The sequence below is a fragment of the Crocodylus porosus genome, unplaced genomic scaffold (genome assembly GCF_001723895.1).
Source record: "Crocodylus porosus isolate Cpor-Errol unplaced genomic scaffold, CroPor_comp1, whole genome shotgun sequence".
NCBI lineage: Eukaryota > Metazoa > Chordata > Crocodylia > Crocodylidae > Crocodylus > Crocodylus porosus.
In genome coordinates this window covers 83,465,548-83,487,566 of record NW_017728943.1, presented here as the reverse complement: position 1 = coordinate 83,487,566, position 22,019 = coordinate 83,465,548, and the positions used below count along the sequence as shown (strand labels likewise).

General features: G+C 41.6%; 1 protein-coding gene across 1 annotated transcript in view; it reads left to right on the top strand.

Annotated features, from left to right (window-relative positions):
* Positions 1 to 22,019, top strand: part of TTC27 (tetratricopeptide repeat domain 27) — a 215,503-nt gene that overhangs the window by 18,377 nt on the left and 175,107 nt on the right. Inside the window, exons 4-5 of the mRNA XM_019549711.1 lie at positions 8,096 to 8,233; positions 18,704 to 18,806. Coding sequence (XP_019405256.1) covers positions 8,096 to 8,233; positions 18,704 to 18,806 — 241 coding nt within the window. The remainder of the gene's footprint in view (positions 1 to 8,095; positions 8,234 to 18,703; positions 18,807 to 22,019) is intronic.

Below are 22,019 nucleotides of genomic sequence, written 5' to 3'. Positions count from 1 at the left end.
AATTTGGAGGGCTACAGCCCCCCTTCCAGTGCCATTGCTGCCTACCCCAAGCACAGCCTGGCCCAGCTCCCACTGGGAAGGGCCGAGCACTGCCCTGACCCCAACTCGCAGTGGCAGTCCACTGTTGCCTTGCATGCAGATCTGGGGGGCCTATGCCCCCCCCATGCCCTCCCAGGGTGTGTACAGTGACAGGAGCCCCCCGCAGCCCCTGCACAAACCACTTGGGTCTCCATCATGTGTTCTGCCCTGGCTGGACAGTGGCTCCCCCAGCCCCATTCCCTCCCTCACCACAGGGGCCTCCATCTGTACCTCCATGCCCCTTCCCTCCTCCCTCACCCCTTTCTCTACAACAGACTCACCAGCCAGATGCTGCTCTACATGCTGCCTAGCTGCATAGCGGCAATTGAATTGGTATTGGCTAATATAGCTCATTAAACATCAGTTACCGGTATCTGCCCAAAAATTCTCTATTGGCACACCCTTACTGATCTCTGTTACTGCTTTGTCCAAGCGTATTGGATTGTTACAATGCTAAATATAACATTTCGGTTCTTTATAAAACATCCTAAATCAAAAATGCTCACATGTCAATATCTGAAGCTCTCTAACCCACCAACATATATTTATTTACTTGTCTTTATGTAGATTATGCTAAAAGCTGCTGGGAAAGGTAGAAATAATACTATATACATTAACAAAAACATGTTCCCAGCTATTTTGATGTTTTATCTCTTTCTCTGAATCAAGTATTCCTCACTTTGCACGTGCAAGCTATAAGAGAAAAATGGGCTCAGGAATGCACCCGTTTTTTTTCCTCTACCTCTATTGAAATGAATCCCTAACTCATGTTTTTATCTACTGTCCCCATGACTGTTGTAACTATCTTCTGTAGACCCTCCAAGTATTAACTTTCCAGACTGAAAGATTCTGTTATCTGTCTGAAGAATAAAGCAGCATAACAATATCAACTTACTTAAAGTAATTATATTGCTCTTTCATGTACCCACCACTGCATCTCATTTGTTTCGGCAGTATGTTAAAAAATGACCTTTATCTTTTTTAAAACAGTCCTTTATTTTAACTTTTTGTCTTCTTGTGTGACTTCTGTCATCTCTGTTCCCTTCCACAGTGTCACCTCTAGGACTGTTATAGGTGCCACTCCATTATATTCCTGGGCAGTCCTAAAATTGAGGTGTACCTTTTGTATTTAAACCTCTCATGTTTGTGTTAAAGGAAACCTAACTTAGATGAGAGATTTAAATAAAATTAAAAAGTACACCACAATTTTAGGTGTAAACTTGCTGGGAGTGGGTTAAAACACTTTTATGAGAGGATTGTTATAACTATATATGTATGTTATATTTATATTTTGAAACCAAGAGATAGAAAAACTAGTTTAAAAATTGTAATTGTATTCATTCAGTTAAGAGAATGGATAGTACAGGATCATTTAGGTTGGAACATGAGCTTTTTTCCAAGAATTTAAGTTACATTTTTCTTAGATTTTGAAAAAAAGTGACTAAAACTGCGTATACAAATAAAAACTGCATTGAAATACTGAGATAATCCATTTGAGATGAGATGAGCCGGTCAAAGACCTTAAGAAAGGTGAGATCTGTATAATGATCAGTCTTCTTAAGTTAAAAAATAAAATACTCTACTTTAGATTTTGCCTTTTTATTGAACTTTGTAGTTGTGTGGCCAAAGATGCTACTTTTACTTAAAAGAAAGTTAATAAAAACATGATAAATTAGTATTATGGGAATACTGGACATGTCTACACATGCTACATGGGGCTGGCAGGGGGAACCGGGGCCAGGACTGGGCTCTGGGGGTTGGGGGAGATACTGATCTGCTGATTGGGGTGCAGGGCTGGGAGGCAGCTGCCCACGGAAGAAGACAGTTTCCTTGACCCCGCCATGCTGTCTGGGCTGACTGGGACCAATTTGTTCCCAGTCAGCTGTCTACACGTGTGCTACTACAAAGTAGCTACTGTGTGGTTAATCTAATACCTGTATCTATAGGTAGTAGCCAACTGCACAGTAGACTAATTTACTGTGCAGTAAATGCTGCACACATGGAGATGGTGACACTTTACTGCTCAGTACATTAGTTTACTCCACAGTAAAGTGTCTTGTGTAGACGTGTCCACTTAGAGCAGGGGTGTCAAATTCATCAGGCACTGTTGGCTCCATGAGTGGCATGGGGCCAGTCCCCAGCATACCTGATCTGGTGGCTGCTCCACCCAGTCTGGGACTTGTGCTGTGTGTGACATGGATCTGGGAGTGACTGGAATGGATGCTGTATCTAGTGCAGTGTGGCTGAAGTAGCCACTGTGCTGTATTTATTCCGGGAGTTCTGAGACTGTGCCGCATGTGGTGCCTACTCCAGCCACTCTATGACTCACTCTGCATGTGGTGCCTGTGAGCACCATGTGCCGTATGGATCACGGACTGCCTGGAGCAGGTACCATGTGTGGCGTGTCCCCCAGAGAAGGTGTTGCATGTGGCAAAATCCAGCTGGGGTGGAAACTGCGTGCAGTGGGGTAGCTGCTTTGACTGGACTGCTCTGCATGCAGCACCTGCCTGGTAGCTCCAGGACTGCAGTACATGTAGCATGGGTCCCAGACTGGCTTGAGCAGCTGCTGGATTAGGTATGCAGAGGACGAGGGGATGGGGAGAGGGTCTGTGGGCCTGCCTTTGCCTATGGATTGGCACCCTGATCAGACCCAGGCAGGAACTGGATGTTGGGGCTTCGTGGGTTGGATCCATCCTGCAGGCTATATGTTTGGCAGGCTATATGTTTGGCCTGACCTGGAGGCTCCAAACAAGAGCATCAACCATTATGCTAATTGTTTTATTAAAAAGTTGTTTTCTTGAAACATACAATGTATGTCTTACAGATGCAGATCTTATAAAGATATATATAACCAAGCTTGCTGACCCTCCATCTAACAGTTAACATTTTGTGATAGTTTTACAGAGTTTCTGATTATTTAAGTTAGTAGATTCTCAGAGATGTTAAAAAGTTCTTTCATAAGCAGGTTGGAATTTCATTTTGAGTGCTTTTATACACAGACTGGTCCTTGTGCTGAAAAATATAGCCAGGCTTCCACTGAGACCAACGACCCTCTTCATAATTAGCATGGAAAAGCATAACACAGCGGCCCTAGATTCCACATCAAGCTTTTCCTAAATTCTATCTCTATTAGGTCAGGCTATTGCTATGCATTACCCTTCATTCTCTTCCTTCTCCATGGACTCATAACCACTGGTTTTGCATTAACTTAAGCTAGCGAGGGAGTGACGATGCCCAGATGAGTTGTTTATGCAGCTTTGTGGTATATTACTGTCCTGAGAAACGGCCTGTGAAAGCTGTTTACAAACTTCTCACCTCTTCTGGAGAGTGCAGGGAAGGAAGCTTTGCACTCAGCTGCAGGAAGTGTGATCTTAGAAGCTGAGGAGTTGACTTGATGAAGTTGTAACAAACTAATCTTGCTTTGCTCATGCAGGAGAAAGGAAGTTCTTAACAGGACTACGTAGAAAGTATTTGTAGAGGTCAAGACCTTAGGATCCAGGCAACAGAATTAGGCCTTTGAATAGCATGACAGAAGTATTATTTGCCAACCATTTCTACATGTGGCGTTCTCCAGGCAGCAATTCACACACATCTCTTTCTAGCTCATCCTGTTCCACAGCTGTAAGCTCCTCTCAAGATCTAACGCCATGACCTTTTGGTATTTAGTTCCATGAAAGTGAGGGGAGTGTGATCCATTGAAAGTTGGTGATCAAGAAGCAATTACAGACGGGTCCCAGCTGGCCAGGAAGATTGACAGAATGATCATAGTAAATAGTGAAGCGTACGTCAAAATGCAGAATTCCATGATTTGAGAAAATACCAGATTTATGGTGAAGTCAGTTACCATGGCAGGTCCCCATTTCTGGGGCAAGTTAGCTAAGGAGAACTACCTTGCACTCCAACTTGTCAACTGCTGCAGTCAACTAATTACATGTTTTCAGGTTTGAGCAATCCTTCTACATAGAAGTTATGTCTATACACGTGCACTTTACTGTGGAGTTGACTAGTTAGCTCCAAAGTAAAGCTTCACCATCTACATCTGCACCCATATTAGGGTGCAGTAATCTCATTAACTCTGCAGTAGGATAGTACTGTCAAGGACAAGTACTATCCTATGGTGGAATAATTTATGAACATGTAGATGCTGACCAGGACTGGCTGGGGCATGAGGGTGCCCTAGTAGCCCCTCTGCTGCTGGAGCCCGGGGCTGATCCCCAGGCCCCGTGTCAGCTTGGGGCTGCTCTGCCCCAGCTCAAACTGCTATGGTTCTGCGCGTATATGCAGATGGAGTACTCAGGAGCAGCTGACTCTGGCACAAACTGCACTGGAGTTTATTGCTCCTCACTAACTGCATGTGTAGATGGCACTCAGAGATCTCTTATTTCATAGTTTACATCTATCAAAATTAGCTTACAGCTGCTATTGCTTTTCTTTTTATCTGTTACTGGATTTCCCAAGTAAATCTGAAGGAAATTTTGTGTTGTGGCATGGAGCCCATCTTGCCCATAGCCTCAAATACTTGCCAGCCAGAAAAGAACCTCTCTGCCAACTAAAATGCTCATATTTGGCTTCTTTGACTTCATGAATAAAATTGCTCTAAGAGATTTTTTTTCCCCATTAGATTGGTAGTGACAATCCTGCTTGGAAATAGTTTGGAAATGCTTTAAAAACTAAAAGAAAAAGACATGGGTAGTGTACAGCCTGCAATTGATTTTGGCTTTAGAAAGACTGCTAACTAATGGCTTGTGGGACTGAATGAAGAACCAGCTCTGTTTCAGATAAAGATTTCTCTCTTTTAAAAAAAAAAATAGAATGAATTCTGAAACATATTTTATTTTCACATCTGAGTTCATAAGCTGTTGAACTGAGCCAGTAGCAGGGGAGAGGGGATGAATACAAGTCATGAGTTTACCCAAGTGGCTTTGAAGGTAATCTCTCCAGTGTGAATTTAGTTTTGTATTCTAGAATTGCTTACCTTCAGCACAGTCATCTGAGGTTTGATTGCAGGTTGAATAAAGAGTGGAAAGACACAGGGCTGCTGCCTAGATTTATTAGACCTGAGATTTAGTGTAGGAGCAGTGTATGCTCTCACCTTCCTTTTTTTTACCAGCAAACTGTGCTCTCTCCCTTTTCTTAATTGTCCTAAATTTTACTGTTAATATTTTTCCCACTGAGTTCCATAACCTATGTCTTCTATATATCATATAGTACTTGTATTTTCTGGGGTCTTGAGTCATTCTCTCCTTCCTAAAGTCATTAAGCCTAAGCTTTTCTCCTTTGAGACATTGTGGCAATGTGTGTTTGTTTGCTTTCTTCCCAAAGACTGTGAAAAGTGAACTTGTGGGGACCTGACAGGGTGCAGGAATTGCCGGACCAGATTAATGCATTGATTCATCTAGTCTACTGCACTGTCACTGTAAGGCCAGTAACAGATGCTTCAGAGAAAATGGAATAAGCTGTAGTAGATAACAGGACATCAGTCTGCCAATGGGTATTCCCAGGGCTTATCAATTACTGGCTGATTTATGCCTTGAGATATGATAATTATATTCCATAACTCTGCTTGTGGTGGTTGATGTTATCTGTCGTGGTGTTCACTCTTTAAATTCCTCCAGTTTTTGCAATATATGTTTGTTTGTTTTTTTTAAATTAAGCCAGCTATTGAAATCTACGATGAAATGAGAGTCTTAAGTTTAAAAATCTTTAATAGGGGTTTTGCTCTTTTTGCTTTGGATTAAGTCTTTAAAAATTTAACCATACAGACTCAGACACTAAAGGTGCCTGTACAATTGTGGGGAGGCTGCTCTGATGTACTGTGATTACAGTGCATTGGAGAAGACTCAATCAAGTCTGCTGAAGCATGCTAATTAGCATGCCCCCAGCAGCCTCTGCATCTCGAGTATCAGTTAAAGCGCCCCCGCCGCATTTTGAAGCACAGGGATGCTAATACCCAAGATGCTGCGAGTGCTTTAACTAAAGTGTCTCTGAGAGCTGCTCTAATTAAAGCATCCCCTCCCCCCCAGAGCATGTGTAAAAATGCCCTAAGAGGCATAAAAAGAAGTGTGTGTGTGTGTAATGATTCTTCTTTAACCAAATCTCAGGATTTTGTGGCCTTGACTTAATGACCTTTGAACCCTTGACGTTGGGAGTAAATCCTGTAAATATAGAATTTCTTTCTTTTTCCTTGTTACCCTCTCATCCTAGATGAGGATGCAAGGTTTGTTGCATAGAGAAGAACATGGCATTTATTGTGAGGACAATTGAAAAAAAATTCTGTGGCTTACCGGGAGTCAGATCCTTTGCTAAGCCTAAGACTGTTACCACCTGCATTTATTCTCATTGGTCATTATAATGCAGCAGTAGGTATGCAGATTTGTTCTTCTCCTGCAAGTGACTTCGACAGGAGAAATTATGCCTAATTGATTACTATGGTAGCTAAATTACTGTAGATTGCTATTGTGAGGAAACAATTCTGTCTTCATCAAAGTGAGCAGGTGATTTGCTGATACAGGGTTGGGTGTGCCCAGTGCATTTTACCATATTTACTTGCATGCCATATGCATCCATTTCCTAAAAATAAGCATTCCCAAATTGGGATGCATGTTTTAAGTGGGGAAACTGATTTTCTGTGCCAGAATAGATAGAAGCATGAAAATGCTATTTTGCAGAATGGCTGCTACCTTCCTCCTTAATAAGCAAGCCTGAGGACCAGAGTCCAGCATTAACCCTTTCATTGCTGCTCTCAGGTCACTGGCAGAGAGAGTTTCTCTGGTAATGATAAGTGATTTTCTTTATATGTTAGTTCTTTAGTGAATCTCTAGTGCTGCATTGTGGCAGCTGAGCTGTGACCATTTCATAAAATGAGAGCAGCTACAGATGTTGGTGAAATTCTTCCTCTGAGTGATTCTGTGGATGGTTTTTTGGTATATCACTTGCTATACAATTTTTATTTCTCACAAGTGGGTCTTCAGGTCATCAGACACCTTGTTGTCTTTAATCAGAGTGAAGCTACTTCGCTTCTGTCACAAGAATTCCTCTCAGCATTAAGTAATTTGACATCCTGAATTATTGGTTTCAGGTTATAGGGCTGAACTGTCTTAAAATGAATTAAATACAAATCTCTAATGAGGAAAAATAATATTAAATAAGTATTCCATTAATTAAAAAGTGAATTATTGGACCAGCTGTTTACAAAACGCTTTCCTGAATGTAAACTGATAAAAAATCTGTTGACTAGTGATTAGATAACTATACTTCATTTGGGATCAATTTCCTGAGTTTATGTCAAATGTAGTTTAGGTAAATATTCCATCACAACTTGAAAAATTGCAAGTGGCATCTTTCTCTGGCATCTTTCTTTGCCTTCAATCTGAGCAACAACTAGTCTGTCATTTTGACCCCCACACCCTCAAACCCTGATTTATTATTTTGCAAAGTAAACCCTGCCATACATGAATAGAAAATAATACTTGCCCATGTCTGCAGGGAGTGCAAATGTTGCCATTGCTTTTAAAGGTAGAAAGAAGTAAGAGGCTGCCATTACTAAAAATGACTACTGAGAGAAGTCCTCTAGTAGAGGACTCTGCATTAGAAGGGATTGAAGAGAGAACATGTATGATTAATAGATTTTATTGGGGAAATGACCAGCGTTAATGGGGTTTTTTGTGTGGTATAGGGTTATGCAAGATGATTGGAGGTAATTCATTAGGAACAGCTTTGCTAATTTTTATGGTGGGTAGCTACATTATTGACTTAGGATACATGTGTTTGGGCTGCTCTTAACTAGAAGCATGGATTTGAGTCAGCAGGAAACTAGCATCTCAATCCGGCAGGTTGAATCCAACTGGCAGAAGCTGGGATGGAAGTGGGATTTGAGAATATGGTTGTTTCAACCTTGTGAACAGATTTTTGTCTTTGGGTGGATAGTTGGGTAAATTTTCCAGTCCTGTATCCCATGACTTATTCATAAAGTGCTTTGATCTTGTCTGATCCTAATATTTTTTTGTCTCCTTTTCAGTCCAAGGCATGGACAGCTGTTCTAAATATGCTCGTTCTAGATGGTGAATCAATCTATAGTCTGATTTCTCATCCCATCTTGCTGGCCTTAGCCAGAGTAATCCTTGTGAATTTACGACAGAAACTTGCAGCCATTCAGGTAAGGAAAAAATATTTGGAAATGGTGATTAAAGCTATCAGTTGCTTCCTACTTCTCTATCTCATTCAGTCTGGGGTTTTTTGGGGGTTCATCTTCTTTTGCTTTCATCTTGCTTTCAGGTGTCTTCCTCCACAGCAATGTTTTCACACAACAAAGCCACAGACTACAACAGTGAGAATTAAAATAAAGTGCCGCCTTTCCTTAAAGATAACTTGGAATATGTAATAAGAAAAACTGAGGGGAATTTCTTTTGGAGCTTTCTGTCCTCTGAGAGATGAAGACACTTTTATAATAGAACAATGACTTCAGAGACTGTTTACAATTTGCTGTTTTTTAAAATAAAGAATTAGGATGACATTTTGAGGATAGGTTTAAACGGACTATATTATGCTTCTGCATACAATAACCTTTATGTTGTATAAACATTGATGTTGACAATATTAGAAGTTGCCAATATTCTCTTGCCCTGGATATATACTGCTTTTCTTTTAGACAGGATGGGTTTACATGTCTTTTCCCATATGTGGAAAAAGGGCCAAGAAATTCCTCTTAAGTGATTTTTGACCGTTTCCTAGCTCCTCCTTTGGCACATGGAGAGTTTTGCAATTATGTGGGGAACACTGCTATTCTCTGTTCAGCTTTCACATGAAAGGCCAGAGCTTTATCCTAAAAGGAGTTTTTTTGACTGTTTACTTCCTTTGTTTTAGCTTAGCAGCAGTCTGGTTGGCAGAGAGAAGCTGTGGGAGTGGGCAGGCTTTTAACAGCAGTGCCTTTTCTCCAGTGCTTTGCAGTTGATCAGGCCTTGGCTGGAGATCAAAAGGCCACATTGTCTGTCTTTGTGCTTAGCTGGCAGCCACTGTACCCAGCTGTGCCTTTATATAGGGTCTGAATTAAATGGTGTGGGACACAGTCTGGCTAGTCTGCACTTCTGGAAGCCAGACGCTCCCTTCATTCTGTCTCTCACTCCAAATGAATGCTGTTTGGCTCCAGGTACCAAATCAGTCAGGGGGACAGAAAATAACATTGCTGTGAAGACAGCCCTTCCTACACTTACTTAGATTGGCCCAATGAGTGGCCACCTCTTCCCCAAAGTTTATTTAACTCATGCTTAGAAAATGTGGTTGAACCTAGTTTTAAATACTAGTTCAGGAGCAATAGTGGTTGAAAATCATTGCAGCTATAGATCGGTTTACCAAAAAAAAAAAAGCCAGCTATTCTTTCTCATGTAAGTTTAAGTTGATGAGAAATCTCTCAATATCTTAGATCCGGGGTGTCAGAGATTTGGCCCATGGTGCTAGCTCCATGTGAGGTCAGTCTGGAACCCCCTCCTCTCCCTTTCCCTCCCCCCACATGCCTGATCTAATGCCCCTGGTGTCAGCTCTGGCTGGTCTGAGACATGAGCCACATCTGCTCTATCCGGTTTGGGGCAGGTCATAGAATCATAGAAAGTTAGGGTTGGAAGGGACCTCAAGAGGTCATCTAGTCCAAGCCCCTGCTTAAAGCAGGGCCATCCCCAACTAGATCATCCCAGCCAAAGCTTTGTCCAACCAGGTTTTGAAAACCCTTAAGGATGGAGCTTCCACCACCTCTCTGGGTAACCTGTTCAAGTGTTTTACTACTCTTCTAGTAAGAAAATTCTTCCTATCTAACCTAAACTTCCCTTGCTGCAACTTGAGACCGTTGCTCCTTGTTCTGTCATCTGCCATCGCTGAAAATAGCTTAGCTGGATCCTCTTTCGAACCCCACTTCACATACTTGAAGATTGCTATTAGGTCTCCTCTCAGTCTCCTCTTCTCTACACTAAATAAGCCCAGTTCCCTGAGTCTTTCCTCACAAGTCACATCTCCCAGCCCCCTCACTATTTTTGTTGCCCTCCTCTGGGCTCTCTCCAGTTTGTCCACAAACCCAGAACTGAACACAGTACTTCAGATGTGGCCTCACTAGGGCTGAATAGAGGGGAATAATAATTTCCCTTGACCTACTGGCAAAACATCTATCAATGCAGCCAAGGATGCTATTAACTTTCTTGGCAACTAGGACACACTGCAGACTTATATTCAGTTTATTGTCTGCTGTAAACCCCCAGGTGCTGTGTGTCTTGGGAGGGTCCCTGAACATGCAGTGCAGTTCTGGACTAGCCTTATCAGATGCTGTATCTGGCATGTTGGGGGTCCATTGGTCTCCTCATGCTGGATCCCTTAATTAATCTGGCTGGTGTGGGACTGAGCCACGTGATGCCTGCTCCTGCCAGTGTGGGTCCCATGCTGTATGCAGCACCTGCTCCCACACTGGCAAGAGTAGGGGCTGCTTGCCACTGATGTCCTGATCTAGCTAGAGTGGGCACCATATGCAGCACAGTCCTAGACCAGCTGGAGCAAGCTCCACAGACACTAGATCTGGCATGCAGTGGTAGGAAGGGGGCCAGTGCAGGATTGCCTGTGAACTATTAATTGGCCACTCTGTGGGTCAGATGAGTTTGACACCCCTGCCTTAGGTCTTTAGGATTACTGTATTTGAAGTTAGCACAAGATAACATTCTGAGAAATACAGCTTCTAAAACATTAACACAGTGTTTTTCACAGACTCCATTGTGTGAGTGGCTAAATTATTTTAAAAAAATTAAAAATGATCAAAGAAAATTCTGAAGACATCCAGCAATCCTCCAAGCTTGCTAAAACAAAGACTCTACCCAATTCAACCAGGTTAACTGAAATATTATAAATATGATCCCTCACATTGAAGATTTCTGCGGCAAGAGAAAATTTTATCACTTGAGTTTGTAAACCCCATATACAATCTCAGTTACACAGCTTTGAATTAAGTTCAGAAATGAATATCAACTTAGTTTTCTTTAAAAAGCATATTTAAATTGCCTTAGGGTTTCTAAACAAAGTAATACAAGATAAGTCCTGACCTTTTTAAACCAGGTCTTCTGTTTGGGTGCCTTTGCTTTTTTCAGCTTGATAACGTAAGTCATATTTCATTGCCTGTTAAAGCACATAGTATGATCCTTTCTGATAGCTCTTCTCTAGGTACATTATAATAAATTACATGTGATTGATTTAGACATTTTTCTGCTTGCTGGGCAGTCCTTTCAACCTGGGTTGGTGTAAACATACCTGGATATAGGGTTTATTGTAAGATAGTTGCTATACATTTATTGATAGCAGAGCTTGGCAACACCTGTTGACAGATACACTGTGGGGAACGATTAGAATGCCAAAAAAGCAGGTAAGTACTAAGGACTTAGAGCCATTTTATATAGAGGCACACAGTATTTATGGATGGTAAACTTTGTGACTTCTTATTGGTAAAATTATGCTATCTATGGGCGTGTCCAGATGAGCACACACGTGCCTCTTGCCCTGTCTTAAACCCCTTTGAGGTGGGGCAAGAGACACGTGCAGAAATGAAAAAATGATCCCTGCGCTGCAAGTTTGCAATGCGGGGAGAAAATGAGACCCCTGGATATCCAGGGGTCAAACAGAAACCTGGGGGGAAAAAACCAGGTCAGGGCATGGTCCCAGAGATGCTCTGGCAGAGTGCCGGTGTCTCTGATTGGCCCTTTCCCCTCTCCTGAAGCATGCTGCCTGTCCACGTGGGGCAGGCAGTGGTGCAAGCTGCAGGGACCTGACCCAGTTTTTGCCAGGTGAGCAGGGGGTTGGGGTGCTAGAGGAGAGGGGAAGGGAACCTTGGGAGGCTGGAGATAGCAGGGGAACGAGCAGGGGCTGGAGACAGCCCCAGAGGAATTCCCCTGCTGTTCCCTGCTCTCCTGAGGCTGGAGGCAGCAGGGGAATGTCTCTGTGGCTGTCTCCAGCCCCCTGCTTCTTCCCCTACTTGTCTCCAGCCTCTGAGATACAGGAACTTGGTGATTAGATGCCCCTGGTTTTTGCATTGGCTTTAGATAGAAAAGGCAAAGAAAGGATCATTTCACCTGTTTTAGATTCATAAAATCCTTGGGCTGGAAGGGACTTCAAGGGTCACCTAGTCCAACCACCTGAACAAATTCAGAATTTGCTCTTTCTAAGCCACCCTGGGCAGATCCCCATCCGCCTCTTTTTGAATGCCACCATTGAAGGGGGTTCCACATATTCCTGGGTGGCTTGTTCCATTCTCTTCCTGTTCTTACACTTGCAAAATCCTTTCTCTGGTCCTGTCACCCTGGGCCCTCCACCCTGGCCAGCCGCAGCAGGGGTCAGAGGCCTCAGGGGGCTGGCAGGGGGAGGGGGCCTCAGGGGGACTTGTGGAGGAAGGGGCCGGCTGCAGAAGGGGTGGGGGGGCTGGGGGAGTGGGTGGGGCCATTGGGGGTCCTCCCCATGATCCCTTCCCCCGCTTCTCCAGCCCCCCGACCCCTTACTTACTGGCATTGGAACCCTGGTATTGATTTTGAAACTTTATATTAATCAGTGTTTTAAAATTAAATGTCTGTTTTTAAGCTGTGGTCAGAGACGGCTCTAATACCATTGGCTGTTCCTAGTATTACCTTCATATTTTGTCTTTCTCCATTAGGCTTCTTGGGCATATGTCTCAAAATCATTGGTTGGCTTTTTTGAGGCTATCTTTCTCCTTATAGCTTCCAAAAAGCTTATATGGTGTCATCCAACTCCCATTTAAAATTGGGGCAGCACTTCCCTTCCAGTTGGTAGGAGTTGGATATGTTTAGAAAGACTTGTGTCCTGCTGTGTGTAAACTGCATGTCACAACTGAAATGTACATGTAATGTGGTGCATATGCTCATACAAGAGAGATTTGTTGTAAAAACATTAACATAATTTTAGAGTTGGGTGATGGGAGCAGCAGCCCCTGGTGCTAACTTGTGTGTTTGAGGAATGAGGAGGGCAAAACAAACAACTGTTGCCATGACTAACCAGGTCATACAGCTGCCCTATTATGACTGTAAATTTCTTATTGCACGCTCAACTTTTAACTACCATTAACTTTCGTTTGTATTGCCTTTTTCCTTTCACATGGAAACTTCTTAATATTTCAATCTTAAACATTATCTGTTGGAGCTTGTGTTGCACCTTTATGTAGGGAAAGCAAGACTATTATAATGGTCCCAAAACTTTTCCCTCCTAAGCTGTCTCTGAGGGCCTAGATGAGTCTGGACAGCCCACTGGCCCCTTCTCAGGTAAAGCTTGAACTGGAGACCTAGAGACAAAGTTCTGCTTTCCAGGACCAGTCGCTTCTACTTCAGATCCTGATTACTGTGTTCGCTGAAATTCTCATATAAATTCTTAATGTTGTCCTAATTTACATGGCAGAAAACGTCAGCTTGCATTGTGATTTCAGTTAAAGAATAAGACTCTAGGAAATGGTGAACTCTGAAAAAATTAAAGACTGTTTTTAGACAACTGCTCTTATAGAATTAGGAGAGAGAATCACAGAAACCATGGCTAACTGAAGTGTTTATACTGTGTATAATGGACCCTTGTTTATTTTCTGTAAGATGTTCTTTAAATAATGAACAGTGCATAATGAACAGTGCAGCTGTTGTGATGGATAAATTGGTGTTTAAGTTGCTTCCAATTCTGGTATAAAATTTGAAATTAGGCTTCTATATTTCCCGCGTCTTCAGCTAGTATCTCTTTTCAACAAGAGAGTACTGAAGAGTTTAAAATACTAGTTCTGTTTAAAATCTAAATTTCAACTATAATATAGTTGATTATACAATACAGGGTATTGGACTGATACAGGGTGTTACAACACTAATATAAGGTGTTGCACTGATACAAACGGGTGTAATTTTAACCTCTTAGTATCAAAACAAATCATCAGTGGAAACTGGCATAATTTATGACTGATTCTAATGTGCAGAACCCAAAGGATGTCATTTGGCACATCCTCTTATTTCAAGTGAATTGAACAGGAACAAATGAAGGAATTCAGAATTGTACTCCATCAAGCATAAAAAATCATTAGCAAACATTAAAAAAGATGCTGATCTATGGCAACAGTACCATCAAATAACCTATGTAAACGGGGAGTTTAGCTTGATGTGGCAAGAAGAATGAGCAGGACCTCTTAGTTTGGGGGCAAGCAATTATTTCAGGTGAAGGGCCGCTTACCGAATTTTCACAAGCTATCGGGGGTATTATGGGTAGCCCTGCACCTTTACAGGTGTCCTGCCCCCTGATCACCATCTTGTGACTGGAAGTCCTGCCCTCTGACCTTTGCCACCAGAAGTCCCTCCCCTTGCCCCCTGAAGTACTCCTTTCAGCAAGGGGGTTTGCCATCTTGGAACCAGAAAAATACCAAATTATATTCTAAAAAGTGAACATCTGCAGCATTAATTAATTTGATTTCAAAAAATATTTTTGTCCTGGTTTACATGCCTTTGTGTAGAGTACATGGAGGTGATTGTATATAATAGCTTAAAATGATGTCTTACTCTTGTATATTGTGGGGGTGGGTATAGGTTTGTGGGGGGCTGTAGGCATGTGGGGTGTGGGGGAGGGTCTGGGTGTGTGTGTGGGGGTGGATAGGTGTGGAGGGTGTGGGGTGAGGGAGCATGTGGGTGGATATGTGAGGTGTGAGTGGGTATAGGTTTTGTGGGGGGTTGTGTTGGGGGGAGGGTGCCTGGGGTATGTGAGGGGGTGTGGGTGTCTGTGTGTATGGGAGTGCAAGGGGAGGTGTGGGTGCACGTGAATGTGGGATGAGTGTGTGGGACTCACCCGACGAACACCCACACACACACCCAGGGTACTGGAGTGGGCCTGTGCTCCTGTGGTCTGGCAGTGCAGCCTGGAGCTACGTGGTGCCGAAGCAGTGCAGAGGTAGGAAGGCAGGGAAATAGCTGGGGTGGGGCAGGGCTGGGCTGCTGTGTCTTCCTGAGAGTTCCCCTGGGGTCCTACTGCCCCTGGCTCCTGTCATCTTTGACAGGCAGCCAGGAGCAGATAAATATTTTCTAAATTTTTTAGGGGCCCTGTGGGCTGAATAGAATAGCCTGGCAGCCTGGATCTAGCCCATGGGCTGTATTTTGCGCCCCCCCCCTTAATTTTTCTGGTGGATGTAAAACTTTTCCTTAGTTACTTCATATACCTACAAATTTTCTTGGTTTGTGATTTTTCAGGCAGAAAACCCAGTTTACTTTGGAATATATTCCTTTATGTTTCAAAAATAATTTAAATGTATTCATGCAGAGGAGTCTTGAATGGTTGAGAAAAGTATCTTAATATCCTTAAAAGCTGAAAAATCAGAAGCAAAATTATTAGTTACAAAAAAAATAATCTTATCATCTTTGTTGGAGAGTAGGTTTAGATTAGACATCCGTAAGAACTACTTCACAGTTTGGGCAGCTAGGATCTGCAACCAACTTCCAAGGGAAGTGATGCTGGCTCCTACCCTGGGGGTCTTTAAGAAGAGGCTTGATGCCTACATAGCTGGGATCATTGGAGCCCAGTTTTTTTCTCCTGCCCTGGGAGGGGGTCGGTCTTGAAGATCTATAAGGTCCCTTCCAACCCTACTTCTATGATATGATTCTATGAAGCCAATCTCATGATTTTCTAGGACCTGACTTATGATTTTTGAATACTAGGAGTTATCAATGCAGAAACCTATTTTTGATAACAAATGAGATCTTTTGTAGTCAAGTTAATTTATAAATGTCCAGAGCAAAGCAGATCCTCATCTCACCATTTTCTTTCATTGATATACTGCAAATATACTGAAGTATGCAGCTTATCACATTTAAATACATTATAAATATAAATATTTGTTTGCTTATATGCTTATACTTTGGTACTTTTAATGTAAAGTTTAAAATGTATACACTATTGTTTTTTTCTTGTTATAAACATTGTAATGTTAACATCTTGATTTTCATTTTCAACACCTTTGGTTTTAAAATTACATTTTTTTGAGTATGTTAAAGGATGAGGTTCATGACCAGTCTGAAGTTTAAAAAATAGTCTGTGTTCAAATAATCTGAACCAAACAAAAATGCAAAACTTGTTAACATGATCCTTTGATGTTCTGGAAATACAGGCAAATGTGGAATTAGCAGAAGTGTCTTATTAGCTTGCTTTAGCATTCAAGCATAATGGATTGAGCCCCCAAAAATCACAACTATCTTGAATGTATTTTTTTAAAAACCAAATATATTTTGATCTCTTGGATTTATCTTAACATGAAACCAAATGGGTTTTAGACCAGGTCAATTTGGTGCCGGCCTGTTCTAGCTGCCTGCAGAGGGTTCAGGATTGATTGAGAGTGTGATTGGGGGGTAGAAAGGTAAGAAAGGTTTATTGACTTAACAAAAACACAACTACACATAGTAACAAGACAAACAATGGCAGACAAGAATAATTTGTGTTGGCAACTTCTTGGCAGTCCCCTCTGATGCCTGATGTATGACAAGTTTCTTTTATCACAAAGCTTAGCGAAGTCAGGCATCCCTGATCAGCGCTGTCCGAGGGGTACCAGGAAGGATTCTGGTATTCAGTTCTTGGGTTCCTCAATATCCACAGACCCACTGATCCAGGTCAACAGCTAATTAATCCCTTTCACAGAGCTTGCATCTTCCTTCTGAATGATTTCTGGATGTTTCAGCCAATTTATAACTTCTGAACTGTGCTGATAACTTACAGCCATTCATATTCTTTTTACTTTAACTGTCCTTCGACTGACCAATAGCAGTACAAGCCTTGCATTCCTTTGATAAGGTTAATTTTAACTATGCCACAGGGCCTTACTACTTCAAGGCTTTGCTAAATTTACTAGGCCTTACTTTATACAAGGCGTTACTACATTTTAAACTTTAATTAAGCTCTTAGCAACAACATATAGCTTAATATTTAAACAAATGACAGAAAAACAATTGGTCTAATCTTCACAGAGCCTTCAGCAAGCGCCTTTATCACACGGACATAATTTTCAGCTGTCACACAGGCCAGCTACTAAACCTCACACAGTGATGCACAGAAGTGGATCACTGGTACAGGATTTGTTGACCTATGAATGCAACCCTTTTAGGTTAGGGACAGAAATTGCGCATAAACTGGTATAAGTGACCAGAAACTGGTTCAAATCTGTAATACAGCAGAAGTTCCTTGCACATAAATCGCTTTCAGAATGGCCAGAACAGGTTTAAGATAAGATAAACCTGGACGGATATAGTATCAGATTTAACTGATTCAAGTTAATTTACAGTCCCCCAGCATCTCACAATGCTTTACATCTCTCTTCCAATGCCCCCCTTGCAGGTTAGGTGGGCTGGCCTTGGCCCAAGCTGTCTGCTGCAGCGGAGCAAGGAGGCACGCTCTAGCACCCCCTGGCTTCTGGCCTGAGCCACTGCAGGCATGTAGCTGCATTTCCAGAATCAAAAGTAAATGTCTGTTCACTTGCTTATTGGTTCAATCTGTGTAGTTTAGACTAATCTGCAAAGATTGAATTGATTCCGACTTGGGCTTTTTGGCTCTCTGTACTAAGCCTTAAGGGAGGAGTCAGGCTGCCTGTGCTGCAGGGGGGTGAGTGGGCTGCATGTGTGGCTGGGGTGGGGGAGGCTGGAGCTAGGCTGCCTGTGCAGCATGTGCAGAGTTCAGAAACGGGGGGAGCTGGCTTGTACACGTGGTCCAATTGGGTTGGGGGATGTAGGCTTCCGGTGCTTGTGGCCAGGAATGGGGGGATAGGGGCTGCCTATACTGTGCACGTGGTGGGAGAGATGGGGCATGCTATGCTGCTTATACAGGGGTAAGCCTGGGTGGGCTGCTCATGTGGCAAGCGCCCCTTGTTCTATGGCCCGCATGTGTGTGGCATGTGGCCACCAGGTGCCTGAAAGTTGGACGGCCCTGATGTACGATATGGAGAAAAAGGGAAAACCTTTGCTGCCTATCTTCAGTCAAGCCACTGCAGGGCTGCCTCTAAAGAGACAACTTTTAAACTACCAATCTTAAAATAGCAAGGAGAAATTGAAGCAAGGCTGAAGGGGATTCAATTAACTGTGAATTTGAGCCTGCATTGTTATGGGTGCTGTCTTCATCATTTTATATCAAAAAGATGTATGGTGCTTGTATCGTTATGATGGATTTCTAATTTGAAGCAAGTCATAATTTGTCACACTCGTTAGATTGCTTCAGATTTGTAGTATTCTCCTTTACAGAAACAAGGAGGGAGTGTTGTGGAAAGGGTATGTTGATTTAGCTTTCATATAAGGGAAGTACAAGGAGGCAGAAACAAATTAGCTGATGATTGAACACCCATCTCTGCTGGCTTTTTCGTTAGATGTTTTTTAATTTCTCTTTGACCTCCTTCAAAACTTATTTGGCCTTGATGATGCAATTTAATTTTAATACTGTAAAATTCTTCCTAGGTCAGTCTGTTTTTAAGTAGGTCAGATGTGGTTTGGGATTTGTTATAAAGCAACTATTTCAAATATGGTTGTGAAGATTCATTTTGAAAACCTTTTTCTTTTTTTAAAAAAAATCTCCTGTATTAGTAATTTACATAGGATATCCTTATTCTCCCTTACAGACATTGCCTTGGTGGACTTTGCGATGTGTGAACATTCACCAGCAAGTGCTAGAAGAGCGATCACCTGAGCTCTTCGCTATTGCTCAGACCTGCATAGATCAAGGTAAGCTTCAAATTATTCAGTTTAAGTTGCCATCCAGTTCTAATCACTTTTCAAAAAAAGATGTTTTTGTAGCCATGTCAGTGTTTGCAGCATGATTCTTACCAGATATTCCTGGAGCTGCTAAGAATTGAAAAGGCACTACTTCAATTTTATGTTAATTTTTAACAATTTGTTTATGCTGGTATATATTCTGCTTGAGGCTGGAAGCCTGACTTCGTTCTATCTGCTTGCAAGACAGAAGGTATTGTGTGTGTCCAATGTGTGCCACTCTTAATTTGTCGCAAACACTTGCAGGTGTTGTCTTTTTCTTTGTTCTTTTGGTCTCTTAGGGCATCTTTATGCATGCTCTGGGGTGGGGAGGGTGCTCTTGGGAGCTGCTCTAATTAAACCACCCGTAGTGTCACATGTATTCAGCATCCCATGCTTCAAAGTGGCTGCAGGGGGTGCTTTAACTAAAGCTTACTTGACAAGCTTCAGCTAAAACGCCCCAACTGCCATTTTGAAATTTGGGGAGGCTGAATGCATGTGATGCTAAGGCTGCTGGAGCATGCTAATTAGCATACTGCAGCAGACTTGATTAATCAAAGTCTGCTCCAACATGTGCTAATTAGCACACAGAGCAGGCATCAGGTATTGTATAGGTGCCCTTATTTAACAAAGGTTGTTTGGTTTTGAAATGTGAATATGTTTAGTTCTCTGCAACTTCATGAGAGATGCTGACCAAGCTTTTTTTTTTACTCTTCCCCACTGAATTTCAGGAACCCCATCACCTGTATCAAAGACTGAACTGTAACTGGTATTCAGTTTCAGAGAGGTGTTGAGTTGCATGCAGAGAGAGGAAATAATGTATAAAAATCAATATTGACTCTAATCTTGATCAGAAAACAAACTGTTTTATGTTAAAACTAAATGTACAATAATATGGCATTAGTTCCTTCCCCTTGCCCCTGCCAGCAAGACTGGTACATTTGTTGGCAGAAGCTTCTTGCATGGTAATTTCAACAAGCCTGAAAGTGCATTTTCAACTGAACATTTTTAAGACACTTTTTTTAGACAAGTTGGCGCACACAGTTTTTGTCCTTGCCAAAGAGAATATAGACGGCCTTAAATTCCTAAGTTTTTAGGACTTTTTTTTTTCTTAATGAAAGGTCATTTTGTTCTGGGATATGAACCAACTGTAGCAGGAGTGTCAAACATATGGACTGTGGGTTGGACTTAGCCCATGGAGTCTCTTAATCTGACCTGCCAGGCAACTGGCAGGCACTGGAAATTGGGGCTGCAGAATCCAGGGTCCTTTTGGACATGGTCATTAGCAGAGAGCTTGGCTTTCCCCTGCTGGATTCCTTGCCACTGGTGGTACCACTCGCATCGGTTTGGATCTGGCCCAAAAGGAGCCCTGCGGACCAGATCTGGCCCTAGGCCCCAGATGTGTTTGACACCCTTGAACTATAGGATAGAGCCATAAATGTGATATCCAAGCTCCAGAATAGTTTAGGACTCTTGCAAATTTTCCAGGTATTATTTCTCCAGGAGAAATTTTACGGTAACATTTAATGCAATGATTATAGAATAACATTAGAATAACCAACATCTGAAGAAGCAGTAATGCTACTTGTTGGTCTCAATGGATGCTGAGAGTGAAGGATTAGGTCCTTCCGTGTTCTTTTGTGTTGTTTATAAATCTTAGCATTAAAAAAGGTTCCAGGCAGTTTTACTGAATTGAAAACTTCATTTATGAACTGTATAATATTGACGTTCAACAAATTATGCATGTCTATATGGGACAAGGCAGCACCATGTTAGCTTCTGAACCAGAAGCAGTATAGTTGCATGTACTCCAGCACTGTATATAGGCCAGGGAAGCTCCACGTTCATGCAACTACACTGCTTCCAGTTTGGAAGCTAGTATGCAGTGTTTCAACATAACACTGCCTTGCACTATACATTGACTGAACAGGGTTCTGTAACAGTAAGAGGTTTGCTGGGGAATTACAACTTTCAAAAGAAAAAATGAAATCTTTTTAAATTATTGGACCTAGTCATGATAAATTTGTTGATGTGCTAATTTTAAAGGTCAAGGGAGTCTTTGACATTAAGTGACACAGAGAGAACCAATTCTGACTTTTGCTTTCAATTCCTAATTTTTCAAAACTTGATCTTTTACTTAAAAAATACATGCTGAATCTATCAACATGGTAGTAAAATGCTTCTAAGAAATGCAAGTCTAATCAACCTAAGTCTTAAAAATAGGCATCCTTTAAAACCTATGACCTACAGTGCATGCTGCAAAGGTAATTTTCCTCCCCTCTTATTTTTTTTATAAAGGGAGATTTGTGAAGGTGATGCATTGCTGAAGGTGGAGATTTGTTTTTCTGGACTGACTGATTGAGGAATGGGTTATATGAGATTAAATTATTCTTGCTTATTTATAACAGAGTATAATTTGAGGGTTATAATGCAGTACCATATTTTATTGTATTCAACATACACATTCTCTCCAAAAGCCAACTAATGGAAATTGGAGTGTGCATTATATGCAAAGAATGCAGAAAGAACATTTTTTGCCACTTACTGGACAAAAGGGAAAGTAAAATCTTCATAAACTCACAGGAACAATGAGCAGGATCTGATCCCTAACTGTTGTTCTTTTTATTTACCATTAAGAAAGATCTTTTTTATTCCATTCTGCCTTTCAAAGACAAGATGCATATTTTATTCTGAGGCATGTTGTTTCCAGAAAATACGGTATTTGTAGTTTAGGTAATTTCCAGAGTTCCTTAAATGGATGGATGGTTGCTTTAAAAAATATGTATAAATATTAGAAAATATCCAATGAGTGATTATTGGAGTGTGTTATATAGGTTAGGAAGGACAAGATGAAGGAATTTCAAAAACTTTTTGTATTATTAAAGAATGCAAACATGCAGGTCATAAAACTCGACGGTTATTGTTTCTCTGAATGTGTGCATCCACGGCACTTTCATAATGTCAGCATTAATTCTACGCTAGCAAGTTTTTACTTGCATTTGATCACAGTAATTTTGTTATTTGTCTGAGGAGTTTTATTAAGTTGACTCTGTATTAGGGTATAAAATATTTTTTTAGTCTTTCTGTTTACCTTAAACTGATTCAGCCTAAAATTTGAGTTAGTAAGAAAAATGAAAACGTACTACGAAGAATTTTATCAGACAGTGATTTTGAAAGTTCTACTAT